This window comes from Entelurus aequoreus, linkage group LG23, assembly GCF_033978785.1.
Source record: "Entelurus aequoreus isolate RoL-2023_Sb linkage group LG23, RoL_Eaeq_v1.1, whole genome shotgun sequence".
Lineage (NCBI taxonomy): Eukaryota > Metazoa > Chordata > Actinopteri > Syngnathiformes > Syngnathidae > Entelurus > Entelurus aequoreus.
The window spans coordinates 40,007,338-40,030,325 of record NC_084753.1 but is presented as its reverse complement, the minus strand read 5'-3'; the positions used below and the strand labels follow the sequence as shown (position 1 = coordinate 40,030,325).

At 37.2% G+C, this 22,988-nt stretch overlaps 1 protein-coding gene across 5 annotated transcripts in view; it reads right to left on the bottom strand.

The window, feature by feature from the left end:
* vps39 (VPS39 subunit of HOPS complex) overlaps positions 1–22,988 on the bottom strand; it is a 70,916-nt gene that overhangs the window by 9,731 nt on the left and 38,197 nt on the right. For all 5 annotated transcript variants that reach the window (XM_062034071.1, XM_062034073.1, XM_062034068.1 and 2 more), the window contains 10 exons: positions 21,858–21,999; positions 21,289–21,375; positions 14,927–15,000; positions 11,343–11,559; positions 11,097–11,225; positions 8,683–8,785; positions 7,430–7,475; positions 7,152–7,301; positions 2,204–2,338; positions 207–298 (listed from right to left, as the gene is read on the bottom strand). In XM_062034071.1, coding sequence (XP_061890055.1) covers positions 207–298; positions 2,204–2,338; positions 7,152–7,301; positions 7,430–7,475; positions 8,683–8,785; positions 11,097–11,225; positions 11,343–11,559; positions 14,927–15,000; positions 21,289–21,375; positions 21,858–21,999 — 1,175 coding nt within the window. The remainder of the gene's footprint in view (positions 1–206; positions 299–2,203; positions 2,339–7,151; positions 7,302–7,429; positions 7,476–8,682; positions 8,786–11,096; positions 11,226–11,342; positions 11,560–14,926; positions 15,001–21,288; positions 21,376–21,857; positions 22,000–22,988) is intronic.

The following is a 22,988-nucleotide window of genomic DNA, read 5'->3' as shown; positions in this document are numbered from 1 at the left end:
GCCCCTGACCTGAACCCAAAGCGACAAATCAAACATTGCCTCCATTTCTCTCAGCTGATTGGACACATTGGAACAAAATGTATATTCTAGTGCCATTTGTCATAATAAGTAAGCTCTGGTCACTCAGGAAAGTTGATTTTTTTCAAGATGTTCCTCCGGTCGGACTTTCTAACAAAACTAAAAACCCCACAGACTCCCAAGTTTACCTGTTTCCTATTTTCTTCTTGCACACTCTGCACGTCTTCTCCTCCGTGATGACACACTTCACCTGCTGGTGGAAGATGCGTTCTTCCTGCACCTGCAACACCAAAGACGGTGTCATCATTCGGACTTCAAGTACGATGTTGTGTTGTGACTCCATACACTGTCATGTCCCAGGTCAGGAATAATAATTCAAGGGGCAGTCAAAGTCCAAAAAGGAGGGGTCTATTTCTTAAAGGTGAATGTTGCCTATCATTCACAATCCTTCACACATTTTTCATTTTTAATGCATTCTAAGTTGTAAATAAACACTAGCAAGAGTCAGCGAACACTGGAGTTAATTGGATTCGGTCTATTCCGCCTATAAAACCCTCCAACAAAAACCTTCCTTAACTTTTTATATACTTGCTATAAGTATATATGTAATGTAGTAACATTCCTAATAACATGTAATATATACATTATGTACGGTAAGTATATATGTAATGTAGTAACATTCATAATAACACGTAATATATACATGATGTAAGTATATATGTAGTGTAGTAACATTCTTATAATAACATGTACTATAAGTATATATGTAATGTAGTAACATTCATAATAACATGTAATATAAGTATATATGTAATGTAGTAACATTCATAATAACATGTAATATATACATGATGTAAGTATGTGTCATGTCGTAACATTCATAATAACATGTAATATATACATGATGTAAGTATATATGTCATGTAGTAACATTCATAATAACATGTAATATATACATGATGTAAGTATATATGTCATGTAGTAACATTCATAATAACATGTAATATATACATGATGTAAGTATATATGTCATGTAGTAACATTCATAATAACATGTAATATATACATGATGTAAGTATATATGTCATGTAGTAACATTCATAATAACATGTAATATAAGTATATATGTAATGTAGTAACATTCATAATAACGTGTAATATATACATGATGTAAGTATATATGTCATGTAGTAACATTCATAATAATATGTAATATATACATGATGTAAGTATATATGTCATGTAGTAACATTCATAATAACATGTAATATAAGTATATATGTAATGTAGTAACATTCATAATAATATGTAATATATACATGATGTAAGTATATATGTCATATAGTAACATTCATAATAACATGTAATATATACATGATGTAAGTATATATGTCATGTAGTAACATTCATAATAACATGTAATATATACATGATGTAAGTATATATGTCATGTAGTAACATTCATAATAACATGTAATATAAGTATATATGTCATGTAGTAACATTCATAATAACATGTAATATAAGTATATATGTAATGTAGTAACATTCATAATAACATGTAATATAAGTATATATGTCATGTAGTAACATTCATAATAACATGTAATATAAGTATATATGTAATGTAGTAACATTCATAATAACATGTAATATAAGTATATATGTCATGTAGTAACATTCATAATAACATGCAATATATACATGATGTAAGTATATATGTCATGTAGTAACATTCATAATAACATGTAATATATACATGATGTAAGTATATATGTCATGTAGTAACATTCATAATAACGTGTAATATATACATGATGTAAGTATATATGTCATGTAGTAACATTCATAATAACATGTAATATATACATGATGTAAGTATATATGTCATGTAGTAACATTCATAATAACGTGTAATATATACATGATGTAAGTATATATGTCATGTAGTAACATTCATAATAACACGTAATATATACATGATGTAAGTATATATGTCATGTAGTAACATTCATAATAACATGTAATATATACATGATGTAAGTATATATGTCATGTAGTAACATTCATAATAACATGTAATATATACATGATGTAAGTATATATGTCATGTAGTAACATTCATAATAACTAGAGGTGTCCGATAATGGCTTTTTTGCCGATATTCCGATATTGTCCAACTCACCCTGAGGAACTCGGCCTGCAGCAGACTCTTCAGCACCTGGTTGCAGCGTTTCCTCTGGGCCTTCTCCTCCAGGACGCTCTCCAGGAAGACTTGGATCTCCTTGATGTGGGTGTTGGCTGGCAGCAGGTTGATGGCCTACACAGAGAAAGGAGACACACTCACCATTCAACTCGGGAAGAAAGAACTTTGTATAAGCTCGTTGGATGATAGGAGAGGACCAAATGTCGCCTTGAATTGTGTATTGGGAATAGAAGATCTCGGTGTGCACTCCAATGGAACAACTTTAGACAAAGTGTGGCCTGCAGGTGGTTTTTACAATTGGACTGTGACATATTCTAGATATTAGGAAGAATACACAGTTACCAGAAAAAAGGTGAAATACTACATCTAAGGCAGTGGTCCCCAACCAGCGGGCCGTGGCCTGGTACCGGTCTGCGGACTGATTGATACCGGGCTGCGCAAGAAATAATATATATATATATATATATATTTTTTAAAAATTAAATCAACATAAAAAACACAATATATACATATTGTGTATGTGTATGTCAATATAGATCAATATAGTCTGCAGGTGTACAGTCCGTAAGCACACATGATTGTATTTCTTGATATAAAAAAAAAAAAAAAAAATTTAAAAAAAAAAAAAAAAATTAAATCAACATAAAAAACACAATACATACATATTGTGTATGTGTACCGTATTTCCTTGAATAGCCGCAGGGGCGTTAATTAATTTAAAACCTCCTGTCACTCCTGCGTTTACCGGAAACCGGCGGGATGGCCGTGCATGCGGTAATTATTTTAAAACCTCTTCTCACTCCGGCGTTTACCAAAAGGAATCCATAAAATTTAGGCGTGCGCTTTGAGTGTGATGTAAGCATACCATCATGAAAAGCACATTTAATTAAAAAAAACGTTATTATGGTCTTACCTGTACTTATAAATGGAGTCCATTTGCAGCTCCTTCTGACCAAAAGCATCGATAACTTGTTTATGGAAGTCTTCCTTATTTTCTTTCTTCAGTTTTAAAAGTCTCTGTTTCGATGGAGATATTCCTTTAATTATTACCTCCTGCTTCCATTGAAAGTCCAGTTTAGAAAACTGTTTTATTTTAGATACCGGTATGTAATCTTCCATGTTAAAGGAAGAAAAAAAATCTCTTGCTGCGTGTGTTCACTTCTTCTGCAGTACCGGAAGTCGCAAGAAGGATCACTAGCGCGGCAGCGCCCTCTACCACCAGGAGGCGGGAGTCATTTAATGACTTATACAGTATTTCACACACGCAGCTACGGTATATTAATAAAACATAGCTGCTTACTGTTCTCTTTAGCATACTGTACCGGTATTCAATAGCTTGGACCTTAAATCCTACTGAAAAGCTCTTTATCTTTTTTCCTTTGTGCGATTGTAAACTACTGAAAGCAGCTTCCTCCATTTTGAAAATGAGGACAGATGCGTCACTCGTGACGTAACGAATTTGACCCGGTGGAAGTTCTAGCCATATGCTAAATATTTTGCGAAACGAGTTTGACCCGGCGAAAATTATAGACATGCGATAATAAAATTAATATTTTGCGAAACGAATTTGATCCAGCTTCAATAATAAACCGGCGATAAGGCCAAGCATGCGTTAATTATTTTGAGAAACGAGTTTGACCCCGCAGTAATTCTAGACGTGCGAATACTATATTCCCTGCGCCAATTCAAGGAAATACGGTATGTCAATATAGTTCAATATAGTCTGCAGGGGTACAGTCCGTAAGCACACATGATTGTATTTCTTGATATAAAAAAAATAAAAAATAATTTTTTTATTTAAAAAAAAAATTAAATCAACATAAAAAACACAATATATAAATATTGTGTATGTGTATGTCAATATAGATAAATATAGTCTGCAGGGGTACAGTCCGTAAGCACACATGATTGTATTTCTTGATATAAAAAAAAAAAAAAAAAATTTTTTTTTTTTTTTTTTAAATTAAATCAACATAAAAAACACAATATATACATATTGTGTATGTGTATGTCAATATAGTTCAATATAGTCTGCAGGGGTACAGTCCGTAAGCACACATGATTGTATTTCTTGATATAAAAAAAATAAAAAATAATTTTTTTATTAAAAAAAAAAAATTAAATCAACATAAAAAACACAATATATAAGTATTGTGTATGTGTATGTCAATATAGATAAATATAGTCTGCAGGGGTACAGTCCGTAAGCACACATGATTGTATTTCTTGATAAAAAAAAAAAAAAAAAAATTTTTTTTTTTTTTTTTTTAAATTAAATCAACATAAAAAACACAATATATACATATTGTGTATGTGTATGTCAATATAGATCAATATAGTCTGCAGGGGTACAGTCCGTAAGCACACATGATTGTATTTCTTGATATAAAAAAAACGAAAAAAAACATTTTTAAAAAAATTTTTTTTTATTTTTATTAAATCAACATAAAAAACACAATATATACATATTGTGTATGTCAATATAGATCAATATAGTCTGCAGGGGTACAGTCCGTAAGCACACTTGATTGTATTTCTTGATATAAAAATAAATAAATAAATAAATAAATTTAAAAAAAAAAAAATTAAATCAACATAAAAAACACAATACATAAATATTGTGTATGTGTATGTCAATATAGATAAATATAGTCTGCAGGGGTACAGTCCGTAAGCACACATGATTGTATTTCTTGATATAAAAAAAAATATAAAAAAAAAAATCCCCCCCCCCCCCCCCCCCCCTCTGAATTAGGCTTGTCTTGACACCAAATGTACTTCCATACTTTTCTAAATAATAAAATAAAAAAATGTCATTATTGTCTTTATTTGAACAAAAAAATGTTAGTGTACATGAAACATATGTTTATTATTGTCATTTAGTCCTTAAATAAAATAGTGAACATACTAGACAACTTGTCTTTTAGTAGTAAGTAAACAAACAAAGACTCCTAATTAGTCTATGCAGTAACATATTGTGTCATTTATACACCTATTATTTTGTACACATTAAGAGGGACAAACTGTAAAAATTTATTATTAATCTACTTGTTCCTTTACTGTTAATATGTGCTTTTTTTCTGTTCTAACATGTTCTATCTACACTTCTGTTAAAATGTAATAATCACTTATTCTTATCTTCTTTGATACTTTACATTAGTGTTGGGTGATACCACACATTTGGGTATCGATCCGATACCAAGTAGTTACAGGATCTTACATTGGTCCTATTCAAAGTCCTCATGAGTCCAGGGACATATTTACTGACTTTATAAACATAATAAGAATTTTAAAAAACTCAAAAAGATTTAGTGGTGATAAAAAGTATCGATGTAATCATAGTAGTATCAACTAAATACGCTATTGTACTTGATATCATCACAGTGGATGTCAGGAGTAGATCAACCCATGGCGTTTGTTTACAATGTGACGCCGGTGAGCTATTGTATCCTGCTACGGTGTGTAGTGAAGCATGTTTAGACATTCCTCGTCCTCCAGTGATAATGATACTTGTAAGAAACTTAATAATAACAATAATAATAATAGATTTTATTTGTAAAAAGCACTTTACATTGAGTAAACAACCTCAAAGTGCTACAGTGTATTAAAAATAATAATAATAATAATAATAATTAGAGATGTCCGATAATATCGGTCTGCCGATATTATCGGCCGATAAATGCGTTAAAATGTAATATCGGAAATTATCGGTATCGTTTTTTTTATTATCAGTATCGTTTTTTTAAAAAAATTTTAAAATTAAATCCACATAAAAAACACAAGATACACTTACAATTAGTGCACCAACCCAAAAAACCTCCCTCCCCCATTTACACTCATTCACACAAAAGGGTTGTTTCTTTCTGTTATTAATATTCTGGTTCCTACATTATATATCACTATATATCAATACAGTCTGCAAGGGATACAGTCCGTAAGCACACATGATTGTGCGTGCTGCTGCTCCACTAATAGTACTAACCTTTAACAGTTAATTTTACAAATTTTCATTAATTACTAGTTTCTATGTAACTGTTTTTATATTGTTTTACTTTCTTTTTTATTCAAGAAAATGCTTTTAATTCATTTATCTTATTTTATTTGATTCATTTTTTTAAAAAAGTACCTTATCTTCACCATACCTGGTTGTCCAAATTAGGCATAATAATGTGTTAATTCCACCACTGTATATATCGGTTGATATCGGTATCGGTTGATATTGGTATCGGTAATTAAAGAGTTGGACAATATCGGAATATCGGATATCGGCAAAAAGCCATTATCGGACATCCCTAATAATAATAATAGATTTTATTTGTAAAAAGCACTTTACATTGAGTAAACAACCTCAAAGTGCTACAGTGTATTAAAAATAATAATAATAATAAAAAGAAAAAGATAATAAAAATAAATGAATAAAAACTAGAACAGCCTAATAGTTAGAACTAGTATGCATAAACCTAAAAAAAAGGCTTTTTTTTTTTTAAAAAAGAAGTTTGTTTTTTTTAAAAGCATCCACAGTCTGTGGTCCCCTCAGGTGGTCAGGGAGAGCGTTCCACAGACTGGGAGCGGCGGAGCAGAAACGTACTTTATTTGTCCCCATGGAGACCAGGATTAGTGATTTAGAAGTAGTTAAAACACTGTGGATGGATGTTAGCCGCTAGCTAGCTTGCTAGCCATGTCTTAAAACACCTCTTCCTCAGGGTGTTTCAGTGTTATAACTTCACCTTTATCTTTTCTTTTTACACCAAAATGCGTCCGCTCTCCCTTTTCTGTCTACACACTGTGTCTGCTTGGAAGTACTCCGTGTGCGCGTGCTGCCGAACGCGCTCCTCGGCCCGTGAAACCAGCAATGTCACGCCGTGACAAAAGAAGTCTTAAGGTTCATCGCAAAACACACGGACCATTCGACCGCGAGGTGACTTACCTTGGTGGTGTTGAGCTTGCTGTGGTGCAGCTCCAGGACCTGCAGGGCGGCCTGGAGGTTGGCCTGAGGCTCCGACAGCTCCATCTTGATGGGCCCCAGGCAGTGCACGTCCGGGGGGGACAGGTACATCCGCAGCAGGGACAGGTAAACCTGCATGTGGGGGGGCGGAACAACTCGGTGAGACTTATGCAATTGGTACAACACACCGTTTGGTACGCCACAATCTCACGTTAAAAGGCAGGAATCTAGAAATGAGGACGTAATTAAAAGCTACTCACGTCTTTATTTCCTTCCATGGAGCTGTTGTAATGGCCGTGACAATATCTGCAGAGAATACAACACCTCCTTATTTCCACAATAACGAGCTTATAAACATGTCAACTGTAATGACTGTGTGTGTTCTTGTATTTCTACCCTTCTTGAGACATCAACAATAAATAATAATAAAATAAATATGTATATGGAGACATACTGTAATAACGTGAAGTAAATAATGAAGATTAAAAAACAATTACAAACAATAAATTAACTAAATGACTTTTTTCTTAAATTGACAACAATTTCTCATATTCTTTCTGTTTCTGTAATATCGCAATATTTTCTCGTAAAATTATAACTTTTTTAAAGTAAAATTATAACTTTTTTTTAAAGTAAAATGATGACTTTTTAATGCAAAATGGCGACATTTGTCATATAAAATTCTGACTTTTATCACAATATTGCCAATGTTTTTGTTGTTCTTGTAAAACTGTGACATTTTTGGAGTAAAACGATGACTTATGTCATAATTTTGCCGAGTAAAATTCCGATTATTATCATGATATTGCCAACATTTTTAAGTTTTCTTATAAAAGTGTGAAATTCCAACTTTTATCATGATATTGCACAAATGTTCATTTTTTTGTGGAAAATTTTGACTTGCGTTGAGTAAAATGACGACTTTAATTATAATACTGCCAACATTCTAAGTTTTTCTTGTGAAATTGTGACCTTTTCCTTGTGAAATTCCAACAAATTTTTCACAACAAGCTTTTTTATATTTGCATAGTATGTATATATTATTAATGTTGTAAATACACTTCTTTATATATCTAGAAAGGCTGGTCCTAAAGAGGGAGGCTTTTTTCTTAGGTCTCAAGAAGGTAAAAAATACAAGATTGTGTGTGTGTGTGTGTTCTTGTATTTCTACCCTTCTTGAGACATGAAGAAGGAAAAGTATCTTCCATATGAGGAGGTGTGACATAAATCATGGTCCCAATAACATTGCATCTAATAGACAATGTCTCATTTGCACCCCTGCTGGGCAAATGTACCAACATTAGTGTGGTCCCAAAAAGGAGGGATTTTTCAAATGGACTGTGTGTCGCTTTTAAAAGTGCTCCCCCTCTGGTCAACATATGAAATAACAAGTGCGTGTCAAAATTTGAAGTGGAAGTCATGATGAAAAACTTGGTCCCCATTAATCACCACAAGGTGTGTGTGTGTGTGTGTGTGTGTGTGTGTGTGTGTGTGTGTGTGTGTGTACACTCACTCCTCAGCCATGCGCGTGTCCTGCAGAATGTGTACATAAATGAAGAGCGCCTGCTCGTGTTTTCCCATCCGACCCAGGAGCAGCGCCCGCTCCTCCAGCAGACCTGGCAGTGACGAGACCAAATCAAGCTCCTCAGGACTTTGGTCTGACAGTCAATGGACGACTATCCCCAAAAGTCTCGGCACGCACAAATTGATCGTTCACCATCCCGTATTGACTATTGCGATTCTCTTTTCAACAAAGTCAACGCTAAAGAGACTTCCGACGGTGGAAACTGCAACTGCCGGACTTTAGATCAGATCTGGGCAAATTAAGGCCCGGGGGCCACATGCGGCCCGTTAAGCTTTTCAATCTGGCCCGCCGGACATTCCCAAAAATCGTTTTTAGATCTTTAAGATGGAAAGTGTAGCCGGCATTATGATGTGCACTCATGTTTTCTAATGACCGGAAGTCTTCAACTATACTAAGTAGGGATGTCCGATAATGGCTTTTTGCCGATATCCGATATTGTCCAACTCTTTAATTACCGATACCGATATCAACCGATACCGATATCAACCGATATATACAGTTGTGGAATTAACACATTATTATGCCTAATTTGGACAACCAGGTATGGTGAAGATAAGGTACTTTTTAAAAAAATTAGTAAAATAAGATAAATAAATTAAAAACATTTTCTTGAATAAAAAAAGAAAGTACAACAATATAAAAACAGTTACATAGAAACTAGTAGTGAATGAAAATTAGTAAAATTACCGTATTTCCTTGAATTGGCGCAGGGAATATAGTATTCGCACGTCTAGAATTACTGCCGGGTCAAACTCGTTTCTCAAAATAATTAACGCATGCTTGGCCTTATCGCCGGTTTATTATTGAAGCTGGATCAAATTCGTTTTGCAAAATATTAATTTTATTATCGCATGTCTATAATTTTCACCGGGTCAAACTCGTTTCGCAAAATATTTAGCATATGGCTAGAACTACCAGTTTGATACACACTTCAATAAATTGCCAGAAATAGCCAATTTGCTCAATTTACCTTTAACTCTACGTTATTATTAATAATTAATGATATTTACACTTAATTGAACGGTTTAAAAGAGGAGAAAACACGAAACAAATGACAATTAAATTTTGAAACATAGTTTATCTTCAATTTCGACTCTTTAAAATTCAAAATTTAACCGAAAAAAAGAAGAGAAAAACTAGATAATTCGAATCTTTTTGAAAAAATTAAAAAAATAATTTATGGAACATCATTAGTAATTTTTCCTGATTAAGATTAATTTTAGAATTTTGATGACATGTTTTAAATACGTTATAATCGAATCTACACTTTGTTAGAATATATAACAAATTGAACCAAGCTATATTTCTAACAAAGACAAGTCATTATTTCTTCTAGATTTTCCAGAACAAAAATTTTAAAAGAAATTCAAAAGACTATGAAATAAGATTCAAATTTGATTCTACAGATTTTTCTAGATTTGCCAGAATAATTTTTTTGAATTTTAATCATAATAAGTTTGATGAAATATTTCACAAATATTCTTCGTCGAAAAAACAGAAGCTAAAATGAAGAATTAAATTAAAATGTATTTATTATTCTTTACAATAAAATAAAAAAAAATTACTTGAACATTGATTTAAATTGTCAGGAAAGAAGAGGAAGGAATTTAAAAGGTAAAAAGGTATATGTGTTTGAAAATCCTAAAATCATTTTTAAGGTTGTATTTTTTCTCTAAAATTGTCTTTCTGAAAGTTATAAGAAGCAAAGTAAAAAAAATTAATGAATTTATTTAAACAAGTGAAGACCAAGTCTTTAAAATATTTTCTTGGATTTTCAAATTTTATTTGAGTTTTGTCTCTCTTAGAATTAAAAATGTCGAGCAAAGCGAGACCAGCTTGCTAGTAAATAAATAAAATTTAAAAAATAGAGGCAGCTCACTGGTAAGTGCTGCTATTTGAGCTATGTTTAGAACAGGCCAGCGGGCTACTCATCTGGTCCTTACGGGCTACCTGGTGCCCGCGGGCACCGCGTTGGTGACCCCTGTTCTACGGTAACTTGGCTCACTGTGTATGTTGGATCCAATGGGGCGGGAAGACACCAATCATAAGAGACTAAAAGGGATTCCCTCTTTGACCTTATCATCTTCACAGGGACACCAATCACTGGGAACTCCTCCAACCATTCAAGATGCTCTTACATCATTATTACATGATGTGTTAAAACTAGTGTAGATGTTTGTACAACTATTGTTTTGTTTATCAAACAACTATTCCAACTAGGCCTACACTGTACTTGTAACAGGTACAATGACGTTGTGGTATGTTTTATACTTTCTTTAACGGGGTAAAATGTCTCTCTTGATAGTAAAAGTTGCCGACTCCTGGTCCTGTTCATAGCTTACCGTCAAAGGGAAAGTCACTGATGAGCCGCGCCGGTTCGTAACTGCTGGAAATATCCAAAAAGGACAGAAGCTTGTTCCTGAACTCTCCCAGTTCACCTTTCTCCGTCCCCGCGGCAACAGCATTAACTCCTGACACCAAAAAGAAAAGAAAAACACATATCAGCTGCTTGTAACCTTCGTATCATTGTTCAGTTTTTTGACCACCGCAAGATACATTTTATAGTTGCCTTTTTCTGGACCACAGACCTTCTGGCAGAGAGTTGAGGTACTGCTTCATCAGGCTTTGGACCCTCTCCAGGTAGAGCTGGATGAGCGTGTTGTGAAACTCTGGGCCCTTGTCGTCCCACACGTAGATGATGTGTTCCAAGTATGGGATGGCCAGCTCTTTGAAGCCCTCCTTCAGGAAGTTGAGCACCTTGTCTCTGGGTAACGTCTCCACCTCGGTCAGGTCCTCCGTGAAGATCTGGGGAAGAGCGCGTTGGAAAAATTCAGGCGTGTGATTGGAACTTGATGAAAAAGACTGAAAATAAGCCAGGGGGCAATGTTTATTCTATCAACTAACTTCCTTTCATCTGAATAGCCAATTGTGATTTATAGCATGAAACTTTAAACTGTTTTTAACTGCTTTTTATCTAGCAAATTGTCCTTAGGATAATTCGTATTTGCTTTTTCAATGTGTATTTTACCCCTGTTTTAAATGTTATTTTTTAGTCTGTCCTTTGTCCTTGTGGCGTACAGCCCTTTGTTCTTCAACTGTGGTTGTTTTTAAAAGGGCTTTATAAATAAAGTTGGTATGGTATGGTAAACAACAAATATCTTGTTTGTTTCAAAATGATTCAACTATTCAATGTCAAAAATATAAAGAGTAGAAATAATGAACGAAACGTCAGCTACTCAAATGTTGGAATTGGGGGTTGAATCACCAAAATGATTCCCGAGCGCGGCCACCGCTGCTGCTCACTGCTCCTCTCACCTCCCAGGGGGTGGAACAAGGTGATGGGTCAAATGCAGAGAGTAATTTCACCACACCTAGTGTGTGTGTGACTATCAGTAGTACTTTAACTTTTACTGTCTTGTTGTAAAACAGCAATGAAAATGAAAAGTAGCATTTAGACAGGCTATACTGTAGCACAGTGTTTTTCAACCTTTTTTGAGCAAAAGCACATTTTTTTCATTGAAAAAATGCAGAGGCACACCACCAGCAGAAATCATTAAAAAACGAAACTCGGTTGACAGTAAAAAGTCGTTGTCGCAATTGTTGGATATGACTTTAAAGCATAACCAAGCATGCATCACTATAGCTCTTGTCTCAAAGTAGGTGTACTGTCACCACCTGTCACATCACATCCTAACTTATTTGGACTTTTTTGCTGTTTTCCTGTGTGTAGTGTTTTAGTTCTTGTCTCACGCTCCTATTTTGGTGGCTTTTTCTCCTATTTTGGTATTTTCCTGTAGCAGTTTCATGTCTTCCTTTGAGCGATATTTCCCGCATCTACTTTGTTTTAGCAATCAAGAATATTTCAGTTGTTTTTATCCTTCTTTGTGGGGACATTGTTGATTGTCATGTCATGTTCGGATGTACATTGTGGACGCCGTCTTTGCTCCACAGTAAGTCTTTGCTGTCGTCCAGCATTCTGTTTTTGTTTACTTTGTAGCCAGTTCAGTTTTAGTTTGGTTCTGCATAGCCTTCCCTAAACTTCAATGCCTTTTCTTAGGGGCACTCAACTTTTGTTTATTTTTGGTTTAAGCCTTAGACACCTTTTTACCTGCACACTGCCTCCCGCTGTTTCCGACATCTACAAAGCAATTAGCTACCTGCTGCCACCTACTGATATGGAAGAGTATTACACGGTTACTCTGCCGAGCTCTAGACAGCACCGACACTCAACAACAACACTTAATTTGCAGACTATAATTACTGCTTTGCAAAACATATTTTTGACCCAAATAGGTGAAATTAGATAACATCTCACGGCACACTAGTGTGCCGCGGCACAGTGGTTGAAAAACACTGCTGTAGCAAACATGTCTGCCACAATCATGTGTGTTCTTAAATGTGTATTCCACCTCTTCCAGTTTTGATTTGGACTTACATGGTAAACAACTCAAATGAATGTTTTATCCAGACATTGTGGCTTTCCTGGACGTGGTCTACATCGCTAAAAGACACATCTAAGGAAGAGAATCCCTCGGCCATCTTTCACTAGTTATTTCTATATATAAATCATGGGGGTGCGACCCCAAAAGGGACAAGCGGTAGAAAATGGATGGATCACCCGCTTGAAAATTCCCTCTTCTTTTCTACGACTGTGGTGATTTCCCTTCCCGGTTCGATGACCCGCCCTATCTTGCCTCTGATTGGCCTGTCCGGTAATGTTTTGCCCTAATTTTAACCAATCGTGACTCATCATAGTAAACAACATCATTGATGTTTCCCGTATAATTTGACCCCTTCGCGACGGAGCCTCCATTTTGAAGTTCATCATTTTTAATGGCAAACCGTACACTGCAAAAATGAAATCTAAGTACGATTAAATATTTCAAATAAGGGGGATATTTGCTTATTTTCTGTCTGATAAGATAATTCTTCTCACTAAGCAGATTTTATGTGAGAGTGTTTTACTTGTTTTAAGGGTTTTGGTCCTAAATGATCTCAGTAAGATATTACAGCTTGTTGCTGAGATTTGATGACCTATATTGAGTAAAACATGCTTGAAACTAGAATATCAACTGTTGCAAAGCTGTGTCATCAACACTCACAAGTATAAAACTACTTTTTTAAAGTAATCATTTCTTATTTCAAGCATGAAATAAATAATCATGACTTTGACACAATTGTGTCCCATAATTAAAACAGATGACAGCCAAATGGACTTTGCTGTTTTATTTTCAATGAAACAATAGAAAAGACGTACTCATATAGTAGTACAGTTGGCACAGTACAGTAAACTGACTATTTAAACATTTAACATGTGACATTTCAAACTATTGTGAACAGAAATAGTTCATGCACATTCAGATAAATTCATCAAAATTACAATCAAAATATATTTATATTCCTTGCGAACTAATTGACTGAAAGAGCACGCACTTGGCGCGATGATGTCATGTTATCGATGGAAAAATGCATTTTTAGACCATATAATTTGCCTGAGCGGCTAGGAGACCCCGAGAGTAACAAGCGGTTGCCTTGTTGCCTTTCCATTAAGAACAATAAATTAGTTTTTAGTATAAGTTTGCTGGTTTCAAGAAATGTAATGCCGGGCGCATATCATTATGTCAAGATAATGGCACTAGCATTTACTTCATTTAAGAATATTTTTCAACATATTGAGCAAAAAGGTCTCATATTTGTTTTTTCTACCAAGAAAAGTGCACTTGTTATTAAGTGAGAATATACTTATTTTAAGGTATTTTGAGGTTCATTGAGGTGAGCTAATTTGACTTGTTTTGGAAAGTCTTGACAAGCCAAATGTTCTTGTTCTATGGGCAGATAATTTTGCTTGGTACAAGTAAAATACCCCTCATTTTTGTATTTTTTTTTCTTGTTTTTGAACACTGACTTTTTGCAGTGTAGTTTTTACCACTGGATCATCAAAAACCATACTCATTTCGGGAAAAACTTAGTTGTTGGCAGGTATTGCAAAGAGACGGATTAAGATTTTAACACATATTGATGTTGGCAAAAACTAAGAAAAACGGAAAATAATCGTTTATATTTTTACAGATAAAAAAAAGACTGATTTCCGACTATAGACGGAAAAATCACATGCTTGAAGATTGCAAGCAAGACAGTGAAGTTACTAATGTGACAAAACGACGTAACGCACCTTTAGCCCGTCTTCGGGGCAGATCTTCAGGACCCAGGGGGAAAATTCAAAGATCATTCCCAGATTCTCGACACCTGTGTGAGGAAAGACATACCAAACAACAAACGAATCAAAGGATGCTATGTCAGCTGCACAAGCAGATTATTTAGGCATGTGAGACTCGGTAGAGGACGCCAGGCATTTTTTCACATGATTGGAAATGACACGTGTGGCGCCCCCTATGTGTCATGTTTAAAAGACCCTTGAAAATGTCAAGGCATACATTTTTAATACACATTTTCTCAAAGTGTTATAATCCAGTGTTTCCCATACATTTAATAATTTGCAGGGGCCTGCCACAAATAGATTTGGTGCAATCTTGTTATTTAAAGGTCTACTGAAATGATTTTTTTTTATTTAAACGGGAATAGCAGATCCATTCTATGTGTCATACTTGATCATTTCGCGATATTGCCATATTTTTGCTGAAAGGATTTAGTATAGAACGACGACGATAAAGATCGCAACTTTTGGTATGTGATAAAAACAACCCTACTGGAAGTAGCGTGACGTCACAAGACAAAGGATTCCTCACAATTCCGCTTTGTTTACAATGGAGCGAGAGACATTCGGACCGAGAAAGCGACGATTACCCCATTAATTTGAGCGAAAAGATGAAAAATGTGTGGATGAAGAACTTTAGAGTGAAGGACTAGAGTGTAGTGCGGGGTGTATTTTTTTTTCGCTCTGACCGTAACATAGGTACAAGCTGGCTCATTGGATTCCACACTCTCCTTTTTCTATTATGGATCACGGGTTTGTATTTTAAACCACCTCGGATACTATATCCTCTTGAAAATGAGAGTCGAGAACGCGAAATGAACATGTAAATACACGGTTAATAATTTTCAGCTTGGCGAAGCTAAAAAAATAGAAGCTAACTTAGCTACAGAGCTAACGTGATAGCAGGCTCAAATGCAGATAGAAACAAAATTTAAAAAAACCCTGACTGGAAGGATAGAGATAAGATCAACAATACTATTAAACCATGAACATGTAAATACACGGTTAATAATTTTCAGCTTGTCGAAGCTAAAAAAATAGAAGCTAACTTAGCTACGGAGCTAACGTGATAGCATCAGTCTCAAATGCAGATAGAAACTAAATTTAAAAAAACCCTGACTGGAAGGATAGACAGAAGATCAACAATACTATTAAACCATGAACATGTAAATACACGGTTAATAATTTTCAGCTTGGCGAAGCTAAAAAAATAGAAGCTAACTTAGCTACGGAGCTAACGTGATAGCATCAGTCTCAAATGCGGATAGAAATTAAATAAATAAAAACCCTGACTGGAAGGATAGACAGAAGATCAACAATACTATTAAACCATGAACATGTAAATACACGGTTAATAATTTTCAGCTTGGCAAAGCTAAAAAAATAGAAGCTAACTTAGCTACGGGGCTAACGTGATAGCATCAGTCTCAAATGCAGATAGAAACTAAATAAAAAAAAACCTGACTGTAAGGAAAAGACAGAAGATCAACAATACTATTAAACCATGAAAAATGTAAATACACGGTTAATAATTTTCAGCTTGGCGAAGCTAAAAAAATAGAAGCTAACTTAGATGCGGCGGCGGGCGTACACTTTTGACGAAACCCCGGCCGCCATCAGAGTCGGCAAGAAACATATATTTCCCCAAAGTTACGTACGTGACATGCACATAGCGACACGCACGTACGGGCAAGCGATCAAATGTTTGGAAGCCAAAGCTGTACTCACGGTAGTGCGTCTGTTATCCTGCTCAAACACAACACAACCTCCTGGTGTTGGTGTTGCTGTAGTCCGCCGCTAATACACCGATCGCACCTACAACTTTCTTATTTGCAGTCTCCATTGTCCATTAAACAAATTGCAAAAGATTCACCAACACAGATGTCCAGAATACTGTGGAATTTTGTCAAAGAAAACAGAGGTATTTGTATGGGTCCAAACACTTCCCTTGACCTGGTGACGTCACGCGCATACGTCATCATACCGCGACGTTTTCAAGCGGAAGTTTCCCGGGAAATTAAAAATGTCACTTTATAAGTTAACCCAGCCGTATTGGCATGTGTTGCAATGTTAAGATTTCATCATTGATATATAAACTATCAGACTGCGTGGTCGCTAGTAGTGGCTTTCAGTAGGCCTTTAACACACTACAATGGGACTGTCTGTGTAACGCCGCTGGTTAACAACTCTTACACACCAGGGCCCTCATGTAACAAGCATGCGTACGCACAAAAATCTGCGGTACGACCCTTTTCACGTAAAAGTAATGACGTATCAAAACTGACATTGGTGCGGAAATGTGCAACTCTCTTTAAGTGAGGCCCGGTGTCTGCTAGAGAATATAAAGATGTAGCAGGAGGGGTTCCCAACTTTGTCGCTACATGTAGTAAGTAATCACACCCCTCTCTGTCAACAGAAACCAGCGACAAAAGGGTGAGATGTTTCCTTGTACTTGCTTTAGCGTGTCAGGGGTAAGAAAAGAGATCTTTGATCTTAATGGGATTTTACCTGGTTAAATAAACGCAAAATAAAAAATACAATAAATAAACGTGTCTTCAAGGTCAGGAACATGACAGTTTTGACTTCTATTTGGCGCTTAGCTGTGGTGTGTTCAAGGACTGCCGAACAATCTATCGTTCCTACCTTGAGTTGCGCACAAACTACTGGTAAATGTAAATTAAAACAAAAAAACACTATCAGTATTGTTGTCGCTTTTGAGCTGCAGGAACCTATCGTAATTGATTGAAAAAATATTATTGTTTGGCCACAATATTGCTGGGTATTGTGGCCAAAGATCTAAATTTTTGTTTCATCTGACCACAGAACCCAACTGTGCCCAAGACCCAACATCCGGGCTGATGATTTTAGCTTGTCCTGAAGAATTTGGAGGTAATCCTCCTTTTTCACTGTCCCATTTAGAGCACCAGTTCCATTGGCAGCAAAACAGGCCCAGAGCATAATACTACCACCACCATGCTTGACGGTATGAATGGTGTTCCTGAATTAAAGGCCCACCTTTTCTCCTCCAAACATATTGCTGGGTATTGTGGCCAAAGAGCTAAATGTTTGTTTCATCTGACCACAGAACTTTCCTCCAGAAGGTCTTATCTTTGTCCATGTGATGTCAGATGAAACAAAAATTTAACTGTTTGGCCACAATACCCAGCAATATGGAGGAGAAAAGGTGAGGCCTTAATCGCAGGAACACCAGGCCCACCGTCAAGCATGGTGGTGGTAGCATTATGCTCTGGGCCTGTTTTGCTGCCAATGGAACTGGTGCTTTAAATGGGACAATGAAAAAGGAGGATTACCTCCTAATTCTTCAGGACAACCTAAAATCATCAGCCCTTGGGCAAAGCTGGGTGTTCCAACAAGACAATGAACCCCAAACACATGTCAAAGGTAGAAAAGGAATGGCCAAATCAGGCTGGAATGGACACCATTCCCATCGTCAAGCATGGTGGTGGTCGTATTATGCTCTGGGCCTGTTTTGCTGCCAATGGAACTGGTTCTTTACAGAGAGTAAATGGGACAATGAAAAAGGAGGATTACCTCCAAATTCTTCAGGGAAAACCTAAAATCATCAGCCCGGAGGTTGGGTCTTGGGCACAGTTGGGTGTTCCAACAGGACAATGACCCCAAACACACGTCAAAAGTGGTAAAAAATGACTAAATCAGTCTAGAATGAAGGTTTTAGAATGGCCTTCCCAAAGTCCTGACTTAAACATGTGGACAATGCTGAAGAAACAAGTCTATGTCAGAAAATCCAACACATTTAGCTGAACTGCACCAATTTTGTCAAGAGGAGTGGTCAAAAATTCAAGCAGAAGCTTGTGGATGGCTACCAAAAGCGCCTTATTGCAGGTAAACTTGCCAAGGGACATGTAAGCAAATATTAACATTGCGCTATGTATACTTTTGACCCTCACATTTTCAGTAGACCCATAATAAATTCATAAAAGAAGCAAACTTCATGAATGTTTTTAGTGACCAACAAGTATGTGCTCCAATCACTACATCACAAAAAAATAAGAGTTGTAGAAATGATTGGAAACTCAAGACAGCCATGACATCATGTTCTTTACAAGTGTATGTACACTTTAGATCGCGACTGTACGGTATCTATATAATCACGTTTTCGACCCTCGACCCAATTTTTTTAGCCCAGGTCGAAAAGTTTGGACACGCCTGTTCTAAACATTTGTTGTGTGTTGTGGAGAATGCATATATGTTTAAAGGACTACTGAAAGCCACTACTAGCGACCACGCAGTCTGATAGTTTATATATCAATGATGAAATCTTAACATTGCAACACATGCCAATACGGCCATTTTAAATTTCCTGGGAAACTTCCGGCTGAAAACGTCTCGGTATGATGACGTATGCGCGTGACGTCAAGGGTTGAAGCAGACATTTTGGAATAGCACGGTGGCCAGCTTAAGTCGTCTGTTTTCACCACATAATTCCACAGTATTCTGGACATCTGTGTTGGTGAATCTTTTGCAATGTGTTCAATTAACAATGGAGACTGCAAAGAAGAAAGTTGTAGGTGGGATCGGTGTATTAGCGGCTGGCTGCAGCAACACAACCAGGAGGACTTTGAGTTGGATAGCAGACGCGCTACCGTGAGTACAGCTTTGGCTTCCAAACATTTGATCGCTTGCCCGTACGTGCGTGTCGCCATGTGCATGTCACGTACGTAACTTTGGGGAAATATATGTTTCTTGCCGACTCTGATGGCGGCCGGGGTGTCGTCGAAAGCTACAACGCCGTCCTCACCTGTCTGGGTTGACTTCCTCCGTCTCCGGGCAGCCGACCGCACCGATCATCGTGGTGAAGTCCTTCGTCGCGCCGTCGATCGCTGGAACGCAGGTGAGCACGGGTGTTGATGAGCAGATGAGGGCTGGCGTAGGTGGAGAGCTAATGTTTTTAGCATAGCTCTGTCGAGGTCCGTAGCTAAGTTAGCTTCAATGGCGTCGTTAGCAACAGCATTGCTAGGCTTCGCCAGGCGGCACAGCATTAACCGTGTGGTTACAGGTCCAGGGTTTGGTAGTATTGTTGATCTTCTGTCTATCCTTCCAGTCAGGGGCTTATTTCTTCTGTTTCTATATGCAGTTAAGCACGATGCTATCACGTTAGCTCCGTAGCTAAAGTGCTCCGCCGATGTATTGTCGTGGAGATAAAAGTCACTGTGAATGTCCATTTCGCGTTCTCGACTGTCATTTTCAAGAGGATATAGTATCCGAGGTGGTTTAAAATACAAATCCGTGATCCACAATAGAAAAAGGAGAGAGTGTGGAATCCAATGAGCCCTTGTACCTAAGTTACGGTCAGAGCGAAAAAAGATACGTCCTGCACTGCACTCTAATCCTTCACTCTCACTTTCCTCATCCACGAATCTTTCATCCTGGCTCAAATTAATGGGGTAATCGTCGCTTTCTCGGTCCGAATCTCGCTCGCTGCTGGTGTAAACAATGTGCAAATGCGAGGAGCCTTTCAACCTGCGACGTCACGCTACTTCCGGTACAGGCAAGGCTTTTTTATATCAGCGACCAAAAGTTGCGAACTTTAACGTCGATGTTCTCTACTAAATCCTTTCAGCAAAAATATGGCAATATCGCGAAATGATCAAGTATGGCACAAAGAATGGATCTGCTATCCCCGTTTAAATAAGACAATTTCATTTCAGTAGGCCTTTAAGAGTTCTTTCTTTATTCATAGTCATGTTTGGATCAGCTAGTACTTTTCCATTGTATACTCTGTATACCGGTTTCTCTTTGTCTACAGAGGTCAGTTCTCCTTGTCTTATCAGTGTTGGGGAAGGGAGAGGCATTCCTTTCTGGGGTGGGGGACTGCTTTCCTTTTCAAGAAGTAGTTTCTTTCCATTTGAATGTTAGACCATCCCGAGATGACGGTGTGACTGTATTAATGTGGGCTGGTCTCCTGAAGCTTCAGTAAAACTTGATAATATTCCTACTCTGTCTTGATGGTCCTTCTTACTCAGCATATATGTCATCGAAAGAACTTGGGATAGATCAGTGACTTTAATTCCCTGTGAGGGAATACTGGCCAGACGCAACAGTGTATAGGAAAATATTAGCATGTTTTTGACACAGTGTCACCTATTTGTGTGCAGCAGTTGAGGAGACAAAGAGTTTTTCCATGTGAAGTACATTTGAGGGCCTGCTAAATCCCACAATCAATCATAAGGATTTCTAAAGACTTTCCCCTTACCAAATCCTATCGACAAATCAAGCACATGCTGCAAGAAATAAGTTGGACACAGACACGAGTGGGGACTTTGGCTGTGGAAGCTCACCCAGCCTCTGGAGGTACTGCACGGTGCGCTCGTGGCCCTTTAGAGGGGAGTTGGCCTTGGTCGACTGATCCAGCAGAACCTGCAGAGCTGAGAGGGGCGAGCAAGACCCGGTGAGGAAGACAGAACACGCAAACATTGTCATCTGTTCTGCGTTACATAACAATAACACCATCTAACTGGCAGAGGCATGACTTCCCACCAGCGCGGCGCTGGAGGGCGAGGATTGGACTAGAGTCTCTCTTAAAAAAGTTAAAAAGCTAGACGTTTAGAAGCTGTGGCCATGAAACAAAAACCATGAGGCAGAAGTGCTGTTGCTGGTGAAAGGAAAACCCCCGTGAGAGCAAACAATGCTCGCCATGGCTTCCATCCAAACACAAAAGCTGGCATGTATTAAAATGAGTCAATGTCACATCCATCACGACAAACTAGAAGCAGACCGCACTCTCACTCTCTGAGGCACACGTCCAATTCAAGAGCTGCATGAAGGAATAGGATAAGCATCCTAAACATTGATACCATCAAGTCAGCATGTTTCTCTTCCAGGTATTTACACTGATGTGGTGGTGTACCTTTCTGGTGCAGGCCCTTCTTCTCGTAGAGGATAATGAGCTCGCTGTACTTGTGCGCCTTCTTCAGGACGTATTCGCTCTCCTCGATGTGGCAGTGGTTGTTCTCCAGGCGCAGCAGGGGCGACACCAGGGCCACGTTGGTCTAAATCCACACAATCAGCACAAGGACCTTAGGGCCGTGTTCCCGAGCGGCGTTTGTTTATACACAACCAAGATTGGAAGCAGGAGACCTCACACGTGTGTTTGTTTGCTGTCCTGATGTGAGACCTTTGGACTAGGTCAGTGTTTGAAACCTGACTTTTTCTGTCTCAGGGCATTCAATCCATCGCAACTGGAACAGACTAAATGTGACCAATCTAAGTCTAAGACTAGATGTGACCAATCTAAGTCTAAGACTAGATGTGACCAATCTAAGTCTAAGACTAGATGTGACCAATCTAAATCTAAGACTAGATGTGACCAATCTAAGTCTAAGACTAGATGTGACCAATCTAAGTCTAAGACTAGATGTGACCAATCTAAGTCTAAGACTAGATGTGACCAGTCTAAGTCTAAGACTAGATGTGACCAATCTAAGACTAGATGTGACCAGTCTAAGTCTAAGACTTGATTTGACCAGTCTAAGTCTAAGACTAGATGTGACCAATCTAAGACTAGATGTGACCAGTCTAAGTCTAAGACTAGATGTGACCAATCTAAGACTAGATGTGACCAGTCTAAGTCTAGATGTGACCAATCTAAGACTACATGTGATCAATCTAAGTCTAAAACTAGATGTGACCAATCTAGGTCTAAGACTAGATGTGACCAGTCTAAGTCTAAGACTAGATTTGACCAGTCTAAGTCTAAGACTTGATTTGACCAGTCTAAGTCTAAGACTAGATGTGACCAATCTAAGACTAGATGTGACCAGTCTAAGTCTAAGACTAGATGTGACCAATCTAAGACTAGATGTGACCAGTCTAAGTCTAGATGTGACCAATCTAAGACTAGATGTGACCAATCCAAGTCTAAGACTAGATTTGACCAGTCTAAGTCTAAGACTAGATGTGACCAATCTAAGTCTAAGACTAGATTTGACCAGTCTAAGTCTAAGACTAGATGTGACCAATCTAAGACTAGATGTGACCA